At 35.7% G+C, this 17,348-nt stretch overlaps 1 protein-coding gene across 1 annotated transcript in view; it reads right to left on the bottom strand.

Annotated features, from left to right (window-relative positions):
- The window catches only part of DNAH8 (dynein axonemal heavy chain 8), a 108,760-nt gene that overhangs the window by 58,567 nt on the left and 32,845 nt on the right, over positions 1-17,348 (bottom strand). Inside the window, exons 28-40 of the mRNA XM_042815576.1 lie at positions 17,060-17,122; positions 15,425-15,525; positions 13,986-14,123; positions 12,364-12,604; positions 11,198-11,397; positions 10,713-10,866; positions 10,435-10,598; positions 7,121-7,223; positions 6,400-6,504; positions 5,944-6,105; positions 3,819-4,043; positions 3,016-3,188; positions 1,115-1,293 (exon numbers count right to left, since the gene is read on the bottom strand). Coding sequence (XP_042671510.1) covers positions 1,115-1,293; positions 3,016-3,188; positions 3,819-4,043; positions 5,944-6,105; positions 6,400-6,504; positions 7,121-7,223; positions 10,435-10,598; positions 10,713-10,866; positions 11,198-11,397; positions 12,364-12,604; positions 13,986-14,123; positions 15,425-15,525; positions 17,060-17,122 — 2,008 coding nt within the window. The remainder of the gene's footprint in view (positions 1-1,114; positions 1,294-3,015; positions 3,189-3,818; positions 4,044-5,943; positions 6,106-6,399; positions 6,505-7,120; positions 7,224-10,434; positions 10,599-10,712; positions 10,867-11,197; positions 11,398-12,363; positions 12,605-13,985; positions 14,124-15,424; positions 15,526-17,059; positions 17,123-17,348) is intronic.

Here is a 17,348-nt window from a genome sequence, read left to right as displayed (position 1 = left end):
TGAGTATCTTCATATCAGTATTCAGTTTTCTTCAAAATGCTTGCTAGTGAATCAGAATCAGAAACATCTTTTTGTTATCTCAGGGCATTCTGCAGACTTCGGTACTGATCTTATCATGAATGGAACCTTTAAAGTGACAATTTGATTATTTTGCAAAAAGCAATGGTTCATCTAAAAAATAAAAAAGGAGTGACTTACATCTTCAAAAAATTAGTTCTAAAATGTTGCAGAAAAAGTCCTGCTTTTTAACTTTTGTGTTTTCACTTTCAAAGAAGATGCTTTTAGAAACACACAGCTTTAAACAATTTTATGCTACAATTATTTCTTCAATAAAACAACAAAAATCTAAATAATTTCACCCTTTGCTTCTCAGTACAGACAATAATATAACTTTGAAAAATCAACTGTCAAAAACTATATGGAATCCAACAAGTCATTTATCTGGGAGAGAACAACTTCATGCAGCAGTCCTGGCTTGGTGCTGACTGGCTAAAAGCAGTTTTGCAGAAAAGGACCTGGTGTCATCCTTAACAAATGAGCATGAATCCTTGTACCCAGCTGCTTATTATCCAAATGTTTGAGGGAAATCACTGTTCACTTTTACCTTACACTTGGGTGATAGCAGTTGTAGTAGCAAATACAGTCTGAGGCTTTCCAGTGAAGACACTGGCTTACTGGCACAAGCCCAGCAGGTGGCTGCCATGATTGCCAGGGTATGGAGGACATGATTCAAAAGGGGGGCTGAGAGACTACAGGTTCTTCAGCCTGAAGAGAAAGCTAATTGAAAAGACTGCTGCTGTTTATTGGAGTTGAAAGCTGAGAAGTTGGAGCCAGATTCTGCTCAGATGTAAACATTGGAAGAAAAGCCAATGGACACAAGTTGCAATATTGGAAAGTCCAAGACAATACAGTTACCAAAAAATTCACTGTGAAGTTGGTCAAACACTTGAACAGTGGCCCTGAAGCATTCTAGTCATCCCTGGAGATATTTAAAACCAGTAGGAATAAGGTCCTGGGCAACCTGCTCTAATGGCACCTGCTCTGAGTATGACGGGGGGCGTCTATGCGACCTGTGGAGGTCCCTTCCATCCTATATGATTCTATGAAATCTTACCTTTGAAAATCCTACCCAAACCTCTGAAATCCATTTGATCAGAACAGTTGAAGACTACTACATATTTTCCCAGAGCCTTTCCCATGTCTTTCGTCGTTTCTGTTTTACCAGTTCCAGCAGGTCCAGCTGGAGCTCCTCCCATGTTCATTCCCAAAGCCTGAGCTAAAGTTATATAGCACCTATAAATGTTAAATCATATCAATTTATTCAACTATGATGAAGATATGTTTAATATAAATACAAAAATGAGTTATGTGATATATTCTTGTGTTAAAGCATCAATTCTTCGTAAGCAATTCCATTGATTTCACTCAAATACAGCAATTCCAGAGTGGTAAAATCATAAAATGCAGAATTTAAGCATTTCTAATAAAACAGGAAAAAGTAATGTGATCTTTATCTAGTACATTAAAAACTGTTAATGTTAGATAAACTAGCACATAAATGAACAACAGAAAGGAATTTAATTGTCATTATTTTTGAAGCTAAAATGAGACAATTCTGATGTTAAATGATACCATCTTATCATATTTGGCAATATCTTAATCTCTATACCATCGACCAGGTTAGGTTACTTTTGTGTAAATCTTGAAGTCTGTAGGATTAAGGATATGTGGCCCTCACCATAATTATTGATTAAAACTTTGAATCACCAATTTTTTTTTTCAGTCCTGAAGAGTCTTGACTGCCATTTTAGTTATATGCAATCCTTATGATTTTCACACAGTTAAGTGTCAGAGTAATACTTGACCAAAATGGAGTGACCAAGTTTCTATACAACTGAGGAGGTATCTTCACTGTCAAACCAGTTCTAAATAACTAACATTGCTAAGAAGTATTTATTCAGAATTTTTAGTCTATAGAGTTTAATAACTACCTAGTTCCTATGGATTAGATTGAATCATTGTGGTGTTTTACGTCAAATTTGCACTACAAGGTTCTTGATGCTTATTATCTGACTCTGTTAACTAATAAGAACTGTAGGTTTTACTTCTTTGCGTCTATTGGAGCGGAGACAAAGTTGGAGTAGAAATTAAGTTTTTTGTCCAAAAATATTTGATTGCTGAGTGAAGTACAATATACTGCAGAAATGAACTGAGCTTTCCATATTGTCACAACAGCAGTCCTACCTATACTGGAGAAATAAAGATATTCTAAAAAGCTGTACAGACTCATATTCCACATAAATACCAAAATTAATAATGGTATAATGGAAGTTATTACAATATATTGAGTGGAATTTTTGGCAAGTAAAGTATCTTTTGGCATATACAGCGTAGTTTCCCATTTGGCCAAAAGTAACACCTCAAAGAAAGGAGTAAATTGAGGAAGAAGCCATGGAACTCTGAAGGGAAAACAAACAAACAAACAAAAAACAAACAAACAAACAAAAACCAAAAACTCCACATGAATCCACACTTGAAACAAAGTTAATGGGTGTTTCCCAGTACTAATAATTGGTTATCTTAGACTTTCAAAGACATCGGGGTAGTAAGGGTACTGCCTGACATCAAAGGTAGCAACAAAATCCTTATAGAATCCTTCATTACAGAGCTTGAAACATTTGATCCAATCTCTCTTTTCAAAATAGAAATTCTGCAAAAATTACACTAGTGTGTAATTACTCAGTTCTGCTAGTAGATCTCTTAAGATCATGGAATGATAAAAATGTTGTAAAAATGACTAAGTGTACAAAATAGTGGGAATGTCTTTTACTTCTTATTTTTATTCTTTTTTCTTTTTTTATTTTTTTAAGGATACTGTTAAGCAAATGTAGGAGGAGACTTTTGATTATGACCTAGAACACACAGAGCTTAATTCAGAATATTTCTCCTTGAAGATACTATGTTAAGTAAACACTATATACATAAATGTTTATTACATATAATCTTGTTTCTAACCTGTCTGTAAGAGGTGTTATAACCAGACGTTCAGTGCAACCCAGAAATTCATTTTGGTAAATAAAATCAACATCTGTAATGGATACCAAAACTTGATCGAGATCCTCCTTGAAATAAAATCTAGACTGCTTTAGCCACTCAAAATCAGTTGGTGATCTGATGTGCATTTTTACCTTAAAAAAAAGTAAACATATCTATGTTATGACACTCGTTTTATTATATTTGATAACTGCAATAAAATCCTACTTTGCAAATAATTAGAATAATGAGTGATTTCTTAAGTTAGAATTCCTAAGAAGTGAAGTAAATATAAACCTCATATAATATTTAGAGATGCATTTTAAGCTGACTAACAAATGATCTGATCATTTCAATTGATTGTAATCAAATGAAGCTTAAATTTGGTTGTGCATCTAATCCTCCAAGGGAAATTAGCAAGCTTCATTATGTGAATTCCCCAAACACACAATAACAGAGGGCATGGTGTAGGATTTAATGGAGACACAGAAGATAAAATCTGTATATTCTAGTATGTTCATATCATGAGCAGTAAAAAATATTGAGGAACAGATAGCATTTCTCACAGAATAAATGAACATAAAGAATTTAGCAGACTCTAAGAAATTCAAGCAAATGACAGATCTTAGGATTTTTTTCATTTGTTTTTCTTCTGCATATACCCTTTAGAAACCATAAAGAAAACCCCAGTAGCCTGCTCTCTGAAGGATCAGGAGAGACAAAGAATAAATTAGATGTTAGGGAAGACAACAATCATTTGTTAGAAATCAAAACCTGCAGTTTACCAGATCATCAAAAATATCACGCTGGTGTACATGTATGGTAATAAGTGTTTCAAACTTTGCCCTGTCGAAGCTGGAAAGATCATGTGTGGTCTGGCTAATCAACATATTCAAAATATCCAGAAATCTCCCATTGGTCGCTTGCATGATTTTTTTGTCCTCTTTAGCATTCTTCAGAGCTTCTTCAGAGTCACGCGTCCACAACATTTGAATTCCCAGTAATCCAACCTACAAATTTAATATGTGAATGAATACAGAATAATAACTTGTTCAATACTAACCCTTTGTTAAATGCTTTGAGCATAATGTGAAAATAAATTGCAGCACCAAGAGTGCTAAATGATCACTAGCTTTCGTTATGATAATACCTCACCATAATGCTCTGCTTGAGTTAGCTGGCTCTGTTACAGGATTTCAAACTCCTAAGAAAACATTTTTTTAAAGTTACAAAAAATTATCATAAACTGAGATATGCACAAATTAAGCACAACCCTCAGTTTCACTTACAATCCAGTCTAAGTGTACTCCAGCATCAGAAACAAACAGATCTTAAACTGTGGGGAGATATTCTGTTGAAATTTTTTCTCTGGCAGTTCACATCTAATTAAAGAACATTTTTTTAAAAATGTGTTCATTTTCTACTGAACATGGGATGCATTACTATCCTGATTACTGGTTGTCCTCATCAGAGCACTCTGAACTAGAAAGTATTTTTTGTTTCAAATAAATCTGGGACATTGAGTGTAAACTGCAGTCTCAGATTTTGGTTTCCACGTATCCATGTAAATGACATTTGATTTCCATGAATCCATTTGATATCCATGGCAAAACATGATAGAAGAGAATTCTATCAGTACCTTTCTTTCCCACATTGTTAAATTTATAGAGCACCAAGACCTAACACTTTGACATCCACTTTCTACTTTTTGTCTCCAATATCTAACTAGTTCAAGGCTACAGAGGTTGTGAAGCAGGAAATATCTCCTCATTTTAGAATAACCAGGCTACCAAAAATCAAATTTATTTTAGAATGACAGCTGAGTTAGAGGGGAAAAAACACCTTTGGATGCAACTTTTTCCAAGCTGTCTAAACCAGAAGCATCTGAGACAGTGAAAAGGTAATTCAAAGGAATTAAAAGTATATCAAATACTTTTAAGTATTTTGCCTAATTTCTTCTCTGCCCTATAACAAAGCATTTATTTCTCTGTACCTTGCATTTCTTGTCAAAAGACCATTTTCTGCTCTCCTTGCTCCTCCCACCCTGTCCACTACTTTCAACACAATTAATTTGTGCAGTCTTAATAATCCTAACATTTGGATTGGGAAACAAGATCTTTCCAGGTGAAAATAAAGCCACCTCAAAATGTCTGACATGTAAGCAAAACAGGCAGCACATCATTCTTTTTTTTCTTAAAGTAATATACATCTTAAATTCTGCTAAGATAAAAGCAATTGTCATAAACACAAGTTTAAGATAATTCTGTTCAAAATCTAAATGTCCTGACCAATTTTTGAAATCAGGAATGTACTGTCTGGTTTTAATATTTGCATATAAAATAATTATGCCTACTGCTGTATGGATTAATAAATGGCAGGGTCACAATACAGAAAGGCTGAGAAACAGTTCATTATGTGCTAATGAAATTTATTATCAGTCACTAAGATGGAGAAGTCTCTACACAAACTAGAATCTTTGAAGATAGGCTTCTATTAGGTGTGCATTATAATGACAAATACATGAATTATGAAGTCCCATAAATCTTCATAAGATGAGATAACCATAATAATAGCCCTTGCAAAGATAAATTATGAGAGAGAAATCGATCTGCACGATAAATTTTCTTTGCATATCAAAGAGGTTCAATAGCCATCACAGACAATGTAAGCTCTACTTTGCATTTTCTATGAGAAGACAAAATTATTTTAATGTGGATAACAAGAAAATATTATGCTATACATTGTGTACCACAATTGAGGTTGTAAAAGCTGCCTGCTACTGGTTAGATATATACGCTTGTTTTCTCTTTAGGAAATTCCTCATATAGACAGTCCATTAGTCTATATGTTGTTTATTTCCCCAACGTGCAGTCTAGACTTCACACACAAAACCACGTTCTGTATTCTCACCTGTGCTGGAAAGTGATAGAGAAAGTTCAGCAAATCATATCCCGTGTCACTAATTTGGTAATACGCTGCCCTAATTATAGCATGCAATGAAATCTGCTGCACATGTAGTAAATTCTGTAACCAAAGCTCTACTGGTCCTTTTGCAATCACTGGAGTGTCCAACTGAGAAATAAATAAAAGGGAGAAAATAAGACATAGTTAACAAATTCCTGTTCAACACTGTTAGTTAAAAGATAGTTACTAAAGATCTTTGCACAAAAATCATAAATTTAAATACTATAAATACTGCGAAAAATTATAACAATTTTATTACATTGATGATTGAAACATGTACTTGTAATTAACAGCAATTCAACTTAATATATATATTGATATGTTGGATAATAGAGTGATTTATCTATTACAAGATTTCTGGGGGGGAGGGGGAGGAAAGGGAAAGGAATATCAGCAAATTACCAGTATTTTTTCTCCTTCTCTTGATATGACTGCCAGTATGCGATCATAATCCTTTTGGTGAAATTCTACTTCATTTATATTGTCAGATATGGAAAGCAGATGTGCCTGTAAGGATAATTCAAAAGACATTCAAGTTATTCAATAACATTAACATTAAATAACATTAGCATAGAAAAAAAACAAAATTGAAGCTAAGGTGATCCTGTGAAGATTTCTCTGAACTTATGGATGAACTTCAGGCCATCCAAAGGTAATAACTGTAGAAATATTTGTGTAGGATTTTATCTCAATCTGGTTTTTTTTGTTATGGTTTTACAGTTTCCACTGGTGATCGAGAACAAAAATCAGTTATTACATTAGATCTACTATCTTATCTCAGCTCTCAGCTACAATGCAGAGTAGCCAGACTGACTTAGCACTATGCTAAGCAACAAGGTCTCTCATGGGGTCCCTTTTATTAAAGGAACCTCCAGCAAATCTTAAAAGGAGACCATATTCTAGTGTTCTGGATTCTGAATATAAATATTTTTAATTACAAATATCTGTTCCCTATTTTGTTAAAGACTAATGAGCAATAAACAAACAAACAAAAATCTCCAGAATTTGCAAGAAAATGTTAACATTCTAACCTATTAACTATTTTTCCACATTTGAATTTCCTTTTTCTTCTAAGCAGCAAAAAAAATAAAAAATAAAAAATAAAAAATCACTTGCGTTGTACCTGAATTGTATGAGAATCACTTGCTTGTCCAAGAATTTCAAGAAGGACAGGATCAGAAACAAAAAAGAATCTAGGAAACAGTAGCCTCTTCTTCTCTAAGTATCTTTAAAATTGAACAAGACTCCCATTAGAATCTTTCACTTTATATTCCCCGCCCCCCCCCTTACATAGAACTGAAACATAAATACTTCATTTTCTATAATTTAATTCAAAAAAGAAGACTTGGGTTCACACCAAAGTAGATCTCATTTCAGAACATTTTAAAAAGTTTTTAAAATAGAAAATACTTGTTAAAAAGAGTAACAAATTGAAATATTTTTCACAATAACAGAAACGTACACACACCAAGAATGTTTGCTCACTAGCTTTCTCACTGGCAACAGTACTTTCTAAATATATTCTAGATCATATCATCATTATAGATCATAATCCCTTAATGCAAATGTCCTTTACTCAGCACCTGGCCTGATATCTGCTGATGGATCTCACCTGCCCCAAAGGGGGAAATGGATCCTACCCAAAAGCTGGCAAAGCTTGTTGAGAAGGGCTTTAAACTAAATTTGAAGGGGGAATGGGATAAAACCAGGCCTGGTAGAGATGAGCCTAGAGGAACAATGACAAGACTGGGGATGAGGCTCAGCTAAAGCACATCTACACCAACGCACACAGCATGGGCAACATGGAGAAGCTGTAAGATACTGCACAGCAGCAAACTATGACTTAGTTGCTGCTACAGAAGCATGGTGGGATGGATCCCATGACTGCAGTGGATGACTATAAGCTCTTTAGAAGTGAAAGACAAGGAAGGAGGGGTGGTGGTGAGACTCTCTATGCTAGAGAGTGTTTTGATGTTGTTGAGCTTGAGGCTGGGAAGATAAAGTTGAATCTCTATCGGTTAGGATCAGGGGGACAGCCAACAAGACAGACATTCTGGTGGGGTCTATTACAGACCACCCAACGGGATGAAGAGACAGATGAGATGTTCTACAAGCAGCTGTCAGAGGTTGCTCAATCACTAGCTCTTGTTCTCATGGGTGACTTCAGCTTCCCTGATATAAAATGGAAATTCAATACAGTGCAGAAGAAGGAGTCTGAAAAGTTTCTAGAGTGTACGGAAGATAACTTCCCAATACAGCTGGTAAGAGAGCCTGTCAGAGGAGGTGCCCCTCTAAACTGCTGTTCACAAACAGAAAGACTGGTGGGAGATGTGAGAGTCAGGAGCTGTTTTGGACAGTGACCATGAAATGGTAGTTCTCTATTCTTGGCGAAGTCAGGAGGGGGTGCAACGAAACTGCTACCATGGACTTCCAGAAGGCAGACTTTGAACTGTTTAGGACATTAGTAGGAATCGTCCCTTGGGATTTGGTCTTTTTCTCCAGAAAGGCTGGCCACTCCTCAAGAAGGAAGTCTTTAAGGTGCAGAAGCAAGCTATCCTCCTGTGCTGCAATAAGAGCCCTTGGAGAAGATGATCTGTGTGGATGAACAGGAAGCTTTTCCTGAAGCTCCAAGAAAAAAAGAGAATACACTTCCTGTGGAAAAAGGGACAGGCCTCTTCAGGAGAGTACAAAGTTGTTAGGGATGTGCTCAGAGAAAATCAGAAATGGAAAACCCCAGCTTGAACTCAAGCATGCCACTGGGGTAAAAGGGAACAAAAAAAGAAAAGGCTGAGGTTCTCAATGACTTCTTTAAATCTGTCTTTAAAAGTCAGACCAGTTATCCTCAGGATATTCTACCCCTTGACCTGGAAGTCTTGGATGAGGAGCAAAATAAATGCCCCACAATTCAGATGAAAATAGAGACCTGCTACTCCACCTATACTGCCATAAGTCCACCGGGTCAGATGGATGCATGAAGGAGATGGTGGAGGCGATAGCCACGCTGCTTTCAATCATCTATTTACACTCCTCGTCAACTGGAGAGATCCCAGAGGACTGAAGGCTTGCCAATGTGACTCCCATCTACAAGAATAGTCATACAGAGGACCCAGGGAACTATAGGCCAATCAGCTTGACTCAGCGCCAGGAAAGGTTATAGAGCACATCATTTTTAGGGAGATACACAACATGTGTGGGACAACTAGAGGATAAGGCCTTGCCAGCACGGGTTCATGAAAGGCAGGTCCTGCTCCACCAACCTGATCTCCTTCTATGATCTAGTGACCCGCTTGGTGGATGAAGGAAAGGCTGTTGACTAATCTACCTAGACTTCTGCAAAGCTTTTGACACTGTCTCCCAAAGTATTCTCCCAGAGAAGCTGGCACCTCATGCTTAGACAGATACACTCTTTGCTGAGCCAAGAACTGGCTGGATGGCTGGACCGAAAGAGTTGCAGTGAATGGAGTTAAATCCAGCTGGCAACCAGTCAAGAGCAGTATTTCCCAGGGGTTGGTACTTGGGCCTGTTCTGTTCAATATCTTTACTGATAGCCTGGATGAGGGCATTGAGAGCACTCTCAGTGAGTCTGCAGATCACACCAAACTGATAGGAACTGTCAATCTACTTGGGATAGGAAAACTCTACAGAGGGTCTAGTTAGGCTGGATAGCTGGGTTAAAGCCAGTGGAATGAAGTTCAAGAAGACCAAGTGCTAGGTCCGGCACCATGCTATAGTGCATGCAACCCCATGCAATGCCACAGGCTTGGGACAGAGTGGCTGGAAGACTGTGTAAAGGAAACAGATCTGGGGGTATTGGTTGACTCTCAACTGAACATAAGCAAGCAGTGTACCCAGGTTGCTAAGAAGGACAATGGGATCCTGGCTTGTATCAGAAATTGTGCAGTCAGCAGGAGCAGGGAAGTGTGTACCCTGTGTACTCAGCAGTCGTGGGGCTGCATCTCAAGTACTCTGTTCAGTTCTGAATCCCCTACTACAAGAAAGACACTGAGGCACTGGAGCACGTTCAGAGAAGGGCAACAAAGCTGGTGAGGGGTCTGAAGCACAGTTCTTAAGAGGAACAGCTGAGGGAACTGGGATTGTTCAGCCTGGAGGAGTCTCAAGGGAGATCTTATTGCTCTCTACAACTACCTGAAGGGAGATTGCAGTGACATAAGGCTTGGTCTTTTCTTCCTTGGAACTAACAATAGGACTAGAGGAAATGGCCTCAAGTTGTGCCATGGATATTCAGGTTGAACGTTAGGAAACACTTCTTCCCTGAAAGAGTGATCAGGCACTGGAACAGACTGCCCACGGAGGTGGTGGAGTTGCAGACTCTGGAGATGTTCACAAAACCATTTAGATGTTTTACTGCTGAACATACATATATATATATATATCTATATATATATATATACACACGTATAATCAAAGAATTCATACCCTGTAAGTGACTTCTGACATACTTCCAGTTGTTCATGTAAGTGAGGCAGAAGTTGCTCCATAGTCTCATCTCCAACACAGCAGGAAATTACATTTGAATTTTCATGAGCACGTTGCATTATTCTTACCCATGACTTATCAATATTCTGAAAACGCTTTGCTTCCTATATACACCAAAAAAAAAAAAAAAAAAAAAAAAGTGCTTTCATAGCATCCTCCGTTGGAAATTAGTACACAGAAGGCTATTAATAAGTAATAGGCAAACATTACAAGTTTACCTGTGGTAACTGTTTTGCAATATCTCCTCCTACAAAAACTGCTTCAAGATAAACCCAGAGATTTTGTACAACCAACCATTCTTCAATTATGTCTGTAGCGCCACTTAGTTTAGAAATCCAACTCTGAATATCTTTTTTAAATGGTGCATTGTATCTGAAATAAAGGAAGAAAGACAGAGAAATTTAATTCTCAAGAAAGCTACTGTTAAACAGGAAGCTAAAATATGATGGCTAAGAGAGAACTGAGAGAACTTATAGAGCAAGACAAAGTTCCTAACAACTTTATAATACTTAAGTATATTGAGATAATAAGTTGCTACTAATATATCAATGTCTGCCAGTAGAGGAAGTTTTTAAATCAGAAATTTTAATTTTTATTCTTTTTTTTTCCATTAACAAATAACATTCAATTCAAATTTACTGTTGATTTATTCTAATAAGAGTACAGTTGTTGAAAACACCATGCAAAATCATTTTAAAAGTACCTATTGCTCAGTAAAGAGCCAAGAATCATTAAACTGTCCTCCATCAAAGTTATGATTTCTGCTGATTCAGATCCCTTTAGCAGTAACTCTCCTCTTCCTTTGAATGGTGAAAAGCTCAGAAATTGGTTTCCCCAGATATCAGCTGTTTGAGATAGCTTGGCTTCTATATCCTTTTCCTTTGTAGCAGAAATACATATATCCTGGACAGAAAAAAAGAGTTTTTAAAAATGAAATGTTCCAAATGTTAATCTTCTAACGATGGTCTATTTAAAATCAGTGTATGAAATTTTGTAAGATAATATGGCTGTATCACAAATGCAGAAATCACTGTACTAATTTTGCTGAAATCTCTCTGAAATGAAGTATATGGAAAAATGAAAAATATTCCATTGGAAATGTATTATTTCCCATTTCTGTGGCTTCATATTTTGTTATTTCTGCATCATAAGATTTCTGAATCATCATTTCCATATGGTTTTGAGTAATGACATAGATATATTTGTTATCAACTCTTACTCCTGTCTCATTTCAATTTATAGAATTACAGCATCTCTCAGATGGAAAGAATCTCTGGAGATCATCAAATCCAATATCCCATTCAAATCAGAATTGAATTTAAAATTAAGCAGATCAACCTGTAATGCTTCCATTAAAAAAATCAAACAAAGTATGAATACAATAATATCGTTTGCATCTGCATTTAAGCTATAACATTGACAAACTCCACTGAGAGTTCTTTTCAGGTTATTTGTGGGAAATTTTCAAAGTTTTATGGTTTAGAAGACTCTATAAAGGTCCAGAAAGGTATTTGTGTTAAATGAAGAATCAAGGAGTTTTTCTCTGTAAAATATCTCATTCATTTCCAAATCTTTAAAGAAATCAGACAATAAAAATTTAAGTGAATGTTATCATATGAAGTTTATTTTCTGCTAAACAAAGGCTAGAAAATCAGGACAAGGAAGAAGAGATTATCTACAAATATGTGTCCAAAGATTCCAGTTCCCATTTCTGCTTTTCTTCATACAAATGAGATTTCTAAACACGGTATTGATTTAAACCAGTATGGTCTGCTTGACAGACAAGACCCTTAACAATGTAAAAAATATTTTTAAAAGTTAGGTGAACATAATATCATCAAATGAAATGCAAAAAAGGCATTTACCTACCTCAATGTCATCTTTATTTTGAAGAATCGGGGCTTCCATAATGTTTCGAAGGCAAAATGAATCAGATTCTACATCAAATTGATGTCCCGTTGTTTCAGCTATACGGTTCCAGTGCCTTGGCTTCATTGCTTTGTCAGTCATCAATTCCAACAAAGGACACGATTCGCTAAAATCATCAATTTTTTTCTTTAGATCTAAAAATGCTTGCCAGGTTTGGAGTCCTTTAGGTAATCGACGGCACCTGCAATTGAGTTAAGTTGGTGCAGTAGTAAATGGCCTTTTATAGATATAGGAAATCTTAAAAACATTCTAAAAACAGATAGGAGATGTAAATTAGTTGCCATCCAAGTCAACATTTTCTATGTAAAACCATCAAATTAGTCACCTTTTTAGAAAAAAACTTGTGTAAACATCCTCCCTAACAATAATATTTAACATTTTTTTTTACCAAATAAACAGAAATATTTCAGTTTGCATTAAAACATTAGTCCATTAACTGCTTTTCCTTACAAATGTTTATTAATTTAAAAAAAAATTGTTAACTTCATATATGTAAATCTTGCAGAAATCAGTAATACACAATGCATATTATCGCATCACTCTGGAGATAAATACACAATTTAGAAATACATGATAACATTATCTTCTCATACTGGTTAGAGGTCCATAAAACATTAGCTAAGAACATGAAAACTAAATACTTATATTTAGGGCATGGCAAGGAAAGACAGTTAAGGAATAATTATTGCATTGACCCTACTTTTACAGAGCCTGCCCAATAGGATGGAGCTTGTCATAAAGCAGGACTGCATTATGTACGAGGTTAGTGGTGGCCTGAACTGAAAGAAGTTATTTATTCTGTTGCAAAGTAATTCTTGTCCTACTGTTATTTCATCCAATAATAATTAAGATACTCCTTAATAAGGTTAGAAAACATTCTGAAGCAGTCTAACAAAATAAAATACTTCTGAAGGAATGTAATAAAACAAAGTTAACTTTCATCCTAGAAGCTGGTATGGTTCCCTGCTTTGGATTTAAGATGAAAATGACGTTGATAATGCACCAATGTTTCCGCTGTTGCTGAGAAGTGCTTATACTAAATCAAGGACTTTTCAGCTTCTTATGCTGATGAGGAAGCAGAACAATAAAACTCTGGGGAGTTGGCTAGTGCTGGGCAGCTACTGCTTACGAACAAACCAGGCATTGGTCAGTGGGTGGTGAGTAACTGTGTTGTGAATCATTTGTTCTGAATATTCTTTTATTATTATTACCACTATTCCTTCATTTTCTGTCCTGTTAAACCATCTTTATTTCCGCCCTTGGGTTTTACCTTTTTTTTTTCTCCCAATTCTTTCTCTAATCCCACTATGGGGTGTGAGTGGATGGCTGCGTGATGCTTAGCTGCCTGATGGGTTAAACCACAACATCTGTTATCAAAACCACAGGTAAAAGGCTGGTTAAATGAAACTACAGCATTATCCTGTTCTCCTTGGCAAGCCTCATCACTTTAAGATAAACCTTATTTGTGTAAGTTTTATGTGTAAATATACCAAAGAACTTTTCTAAAGTCACCTGAATATTAATGCATTTAGCATAAGTTACAGTTCATGTTATGATCACACCTGTTCTGAAAATCCAGAAGCTCAGCATTAATTTTTTCAATATCTACGTCTGTCCAAAGTATCTCATAATAACCATTTATGCTGTTTATTACAGTATCATACAATCCATACAGTTTCTGAAGAAAGGCTAACTCCTTTCTGGAAGAAAAAAATCATATTAATATAAATAAATCTATTTGGATATTTATCAATACTTAAAATACATAGCATCTCTACATAGTATCTCTATTATTACCAACATTTGAGATAGATCAAATAGATTATATTTTTTTTATCCAGAAAATAACAGTTCATTAATAAAAGCCACATGCACAAAAAGTAGACTATACTAAATACCTATTTTTCACACCAAACTTATGTGGGGGATGTTTTGCTTTGGTTTAGTTCAAAACAATTCCAGTTCACCCAAAAGAAGCGAGCATCCCCCTACAGTCAGCATCAACAGCCTCACCTCAAGTACTGTATGCAGTTCTGGGATATAAATATAAGAACATAAAACTAATAGAATGTCTCCAAAGGAGGTTAACAACGATGAAGAAAGTTCAAGAGGGCATGACCTATGAGGAGTGTCTGAAGATACTTGCAGAGGGGTGACGTCATTGCTGTCTGCAACTTCCTCAAGATAAGGTGCACAGAGCAAAGCACTAATCTCTTTTCTCTAGTGACTGGTGATAGGATGTAAGGGAACAGCTTAAACCTGAGTCAGGGCAAGTTCAGGTTGAATATAAGGAAAACGTTCTTTACTGAGAGGGTGGCCAAGAACTGGAACAAGCTCCCCAGGAAAGGATCAATGTACTAAAGCCTGTTGGTATTCAACAGACATAGGGACAATGCTCTTAGACATACGATTTAACCTTTATGGTTCTCTGTGCAGAGTCTGGAGAAGGGCTCTGATCCTCCTGGGTTGCTTTCAAATATAGATATTTTATGATTCTACCCACCTTGAGCTGGCACTGTTGGGCAAAGCAGAGTGTGCCATGGCAAGTGGTGACAATTACTCAATTTACTTCAGAAGCACTCTCTGAATCTGAACTAAAATGGTAATGCAAAAACAGCCAGAAAGGGTCAGATCCCCATTTGTATGAATCATCATCAATCACTAAAATGGCTGGTGCAGAACCATTAGTATCTGATTTTCGTTAGTACAGCTGCTCAAAAAATTTAGACTTCATAAACCTCTAATGATATAAAATCACATATAATTACACACTGACTTTTCCTTGTCTCTTTCTTCTTGTTACTATTTTGTAAGTATAATATTACATATATACCCATATATGTGGGTATATTTTTAGTACATGGCATTCTGCTTCTTTAGTATGATACCTCCATCAAAATAATCTCGTGTGGTTCTGCCACCGTAATATATAAATAAAGTTACCCTCTGCCTTTCTAATATAACTAATACACACCTAACACAGCTGTATTTCAATAGTTACCTGACTTTATGCAAAACTTCATAGTCTGTGACAGGCAATCCAAACAACTGTTCTCCAGAAGAGTATGTGATAAACTTTCTCCAAAGCTCATCAAAATTACTCTGAATAAATTAGGATTCATACAGGCAAAGTTAAAAAAAATACTTTACATTTTAAATTATCTAATAAGAAATCATTAGAGTTCTAAACTTGTCTTTAAAAACTTCTATTAGAAGCATATTTAAATGTCTGAAAAATAATTTTCACATAAAATTTTTAAATGATTCTCATGTAAAGCAATGCTCAAATCCACATATTGAATTCAGTTAGTGAAAATATATGAGAGCGACTCTGAAAGTAATGCCTCCTATTTTGTTATGCTGGGCCACAAAATCAGAGGCAGATGTTGGTGGTATGGCAGTAGAGGTTGAACCATTCCATCAATTCGTTGCCATGTGACAAATGCCTTTGTGTCAGAATGCCCCTCTGCTGCCATCTGACATGGAAGCGCATATGCAGAAAAGGTGTGTGGCTGAATTCCTCCATATGGAAAAAATGGCACCCATTAACATTCACTGATGCTTGCTGATTGTTTATGGAGACCAAACAGTGGATGTGACCACAAGACAGCAGGCGATACCTTTCAGTAGTGGCAACACTACAGAGACAAAGGTCATCTCCCCTGGTCTAGATTTGTGCAAGCACGGAATGCAGACTCATAGGAGTGACCTATATGTATATGAGAAGCAATAATTTGAAGAAATATTTTACAAAAATTGGATGTGAAATTAATTCCTCATCCTCCAGACAGAAAAAAAAAAAAATTGTATTAGTTGATAAGTTGTTCAGTATGGATAAAAACATTGGAGAATGCCAACACAATTATTTTCAGGAAAAGTGTAACTGCTTTCTAAAGTATTGGACCAACATGGGAAAGTGGAAAGAAGAATGATTTTAGTAATAAGTAGTACAAAGCATTCTTTTAGCAAAATAAACGTATCTAAAAACAATGTATCTGAAAAGCAAATTAATTTGAAGTCTCTCCATTTTCTGTTTATATTAGAGACATGTTGGGATTCAAGTACATTTTTCTACTTCGTCAGTGCTTTTCAAGAACGTTGAGTTCATTTTTGCAAAATCACATACAATACGTGACTGAGAAAAGTCCTACAGAAAAAAAATTATCAATTTATTACTATTTGCAAAGAAAAGTTAAAAACTAAAACTGAATAAAGTCAACTGGAGATCCATGATCTAAGGCCAATAACAAACAAAAATCAAGCTGAAAGGCAAATATCTAATGGAAGACGTGATGTTTACAGGAGGAGGAAAATACTGTCTCATGTGGCTGATATGTAACTTGCCTTCTTCTCAGCCATGATACTTGTTTTTTGTTGTTGTTGTTTCATAAACACTGTTTCAAGCAGATAATTTCTGCTCATGAAACATGAAGCGTGGAGCAAGTCTGCACATAAACCAATCAACTACTCTACATTAAGGAACACAGTGCCTGAAAAAATTATAGCTAACAGCATTCTACATAGAGTATTAGTGAAGACTGCAATCTTTTGTAAATGTATCTTCCTAAACTTACTTTGAAAAGGAACACTGGATCTAATTTTAATTCTTTCAAAAATTAATTGCATAGTTGCTTACCTGAAAGATCTGTAGCCTATTACTAGCTTCCTGAGGTGGAATATTTGGAACCATAGGGCCTTCCTTTTAAACAATCAATAAACAGAAACTGAATTTTAATTTCCAAAGTGACTGAAGTCCAAACTACATAATCAATTGACAGTCAAGTTCCAATCAACTTATGTCTGTTGGTGATGTAATACTTACAGTGATAAATCTAATTAAAGATAATATTCACCCATTGGCTTAACTGAATCGATAGTACTAGACTCTCATATTCTCATTTTTTTAAAAATTAAACAAAACAAAA

This window comes from Centrocercus urophasianus, unplaced genomic scaffold (genome assembly GCF_019232065.1).
Source record: "Centrocercus urophasianus isolate 14NV4802_14NV808 unplaced genomic scaffold, USGS_Curo_1.0 seq_10, whole genome shotgun sequence".
Classification (NCBI taxonomy): domain Eukaryota; kingdom Metazoa; phylum Chordata; class Aves; order Galliformes; family Phasianidae; genus Centrocercus; species Centrocercus urophasianus.
Note: the sequence above shows the minus strand (reverse complement) of the source record. Positions and strands in the feature narration are given on the sequence as shown.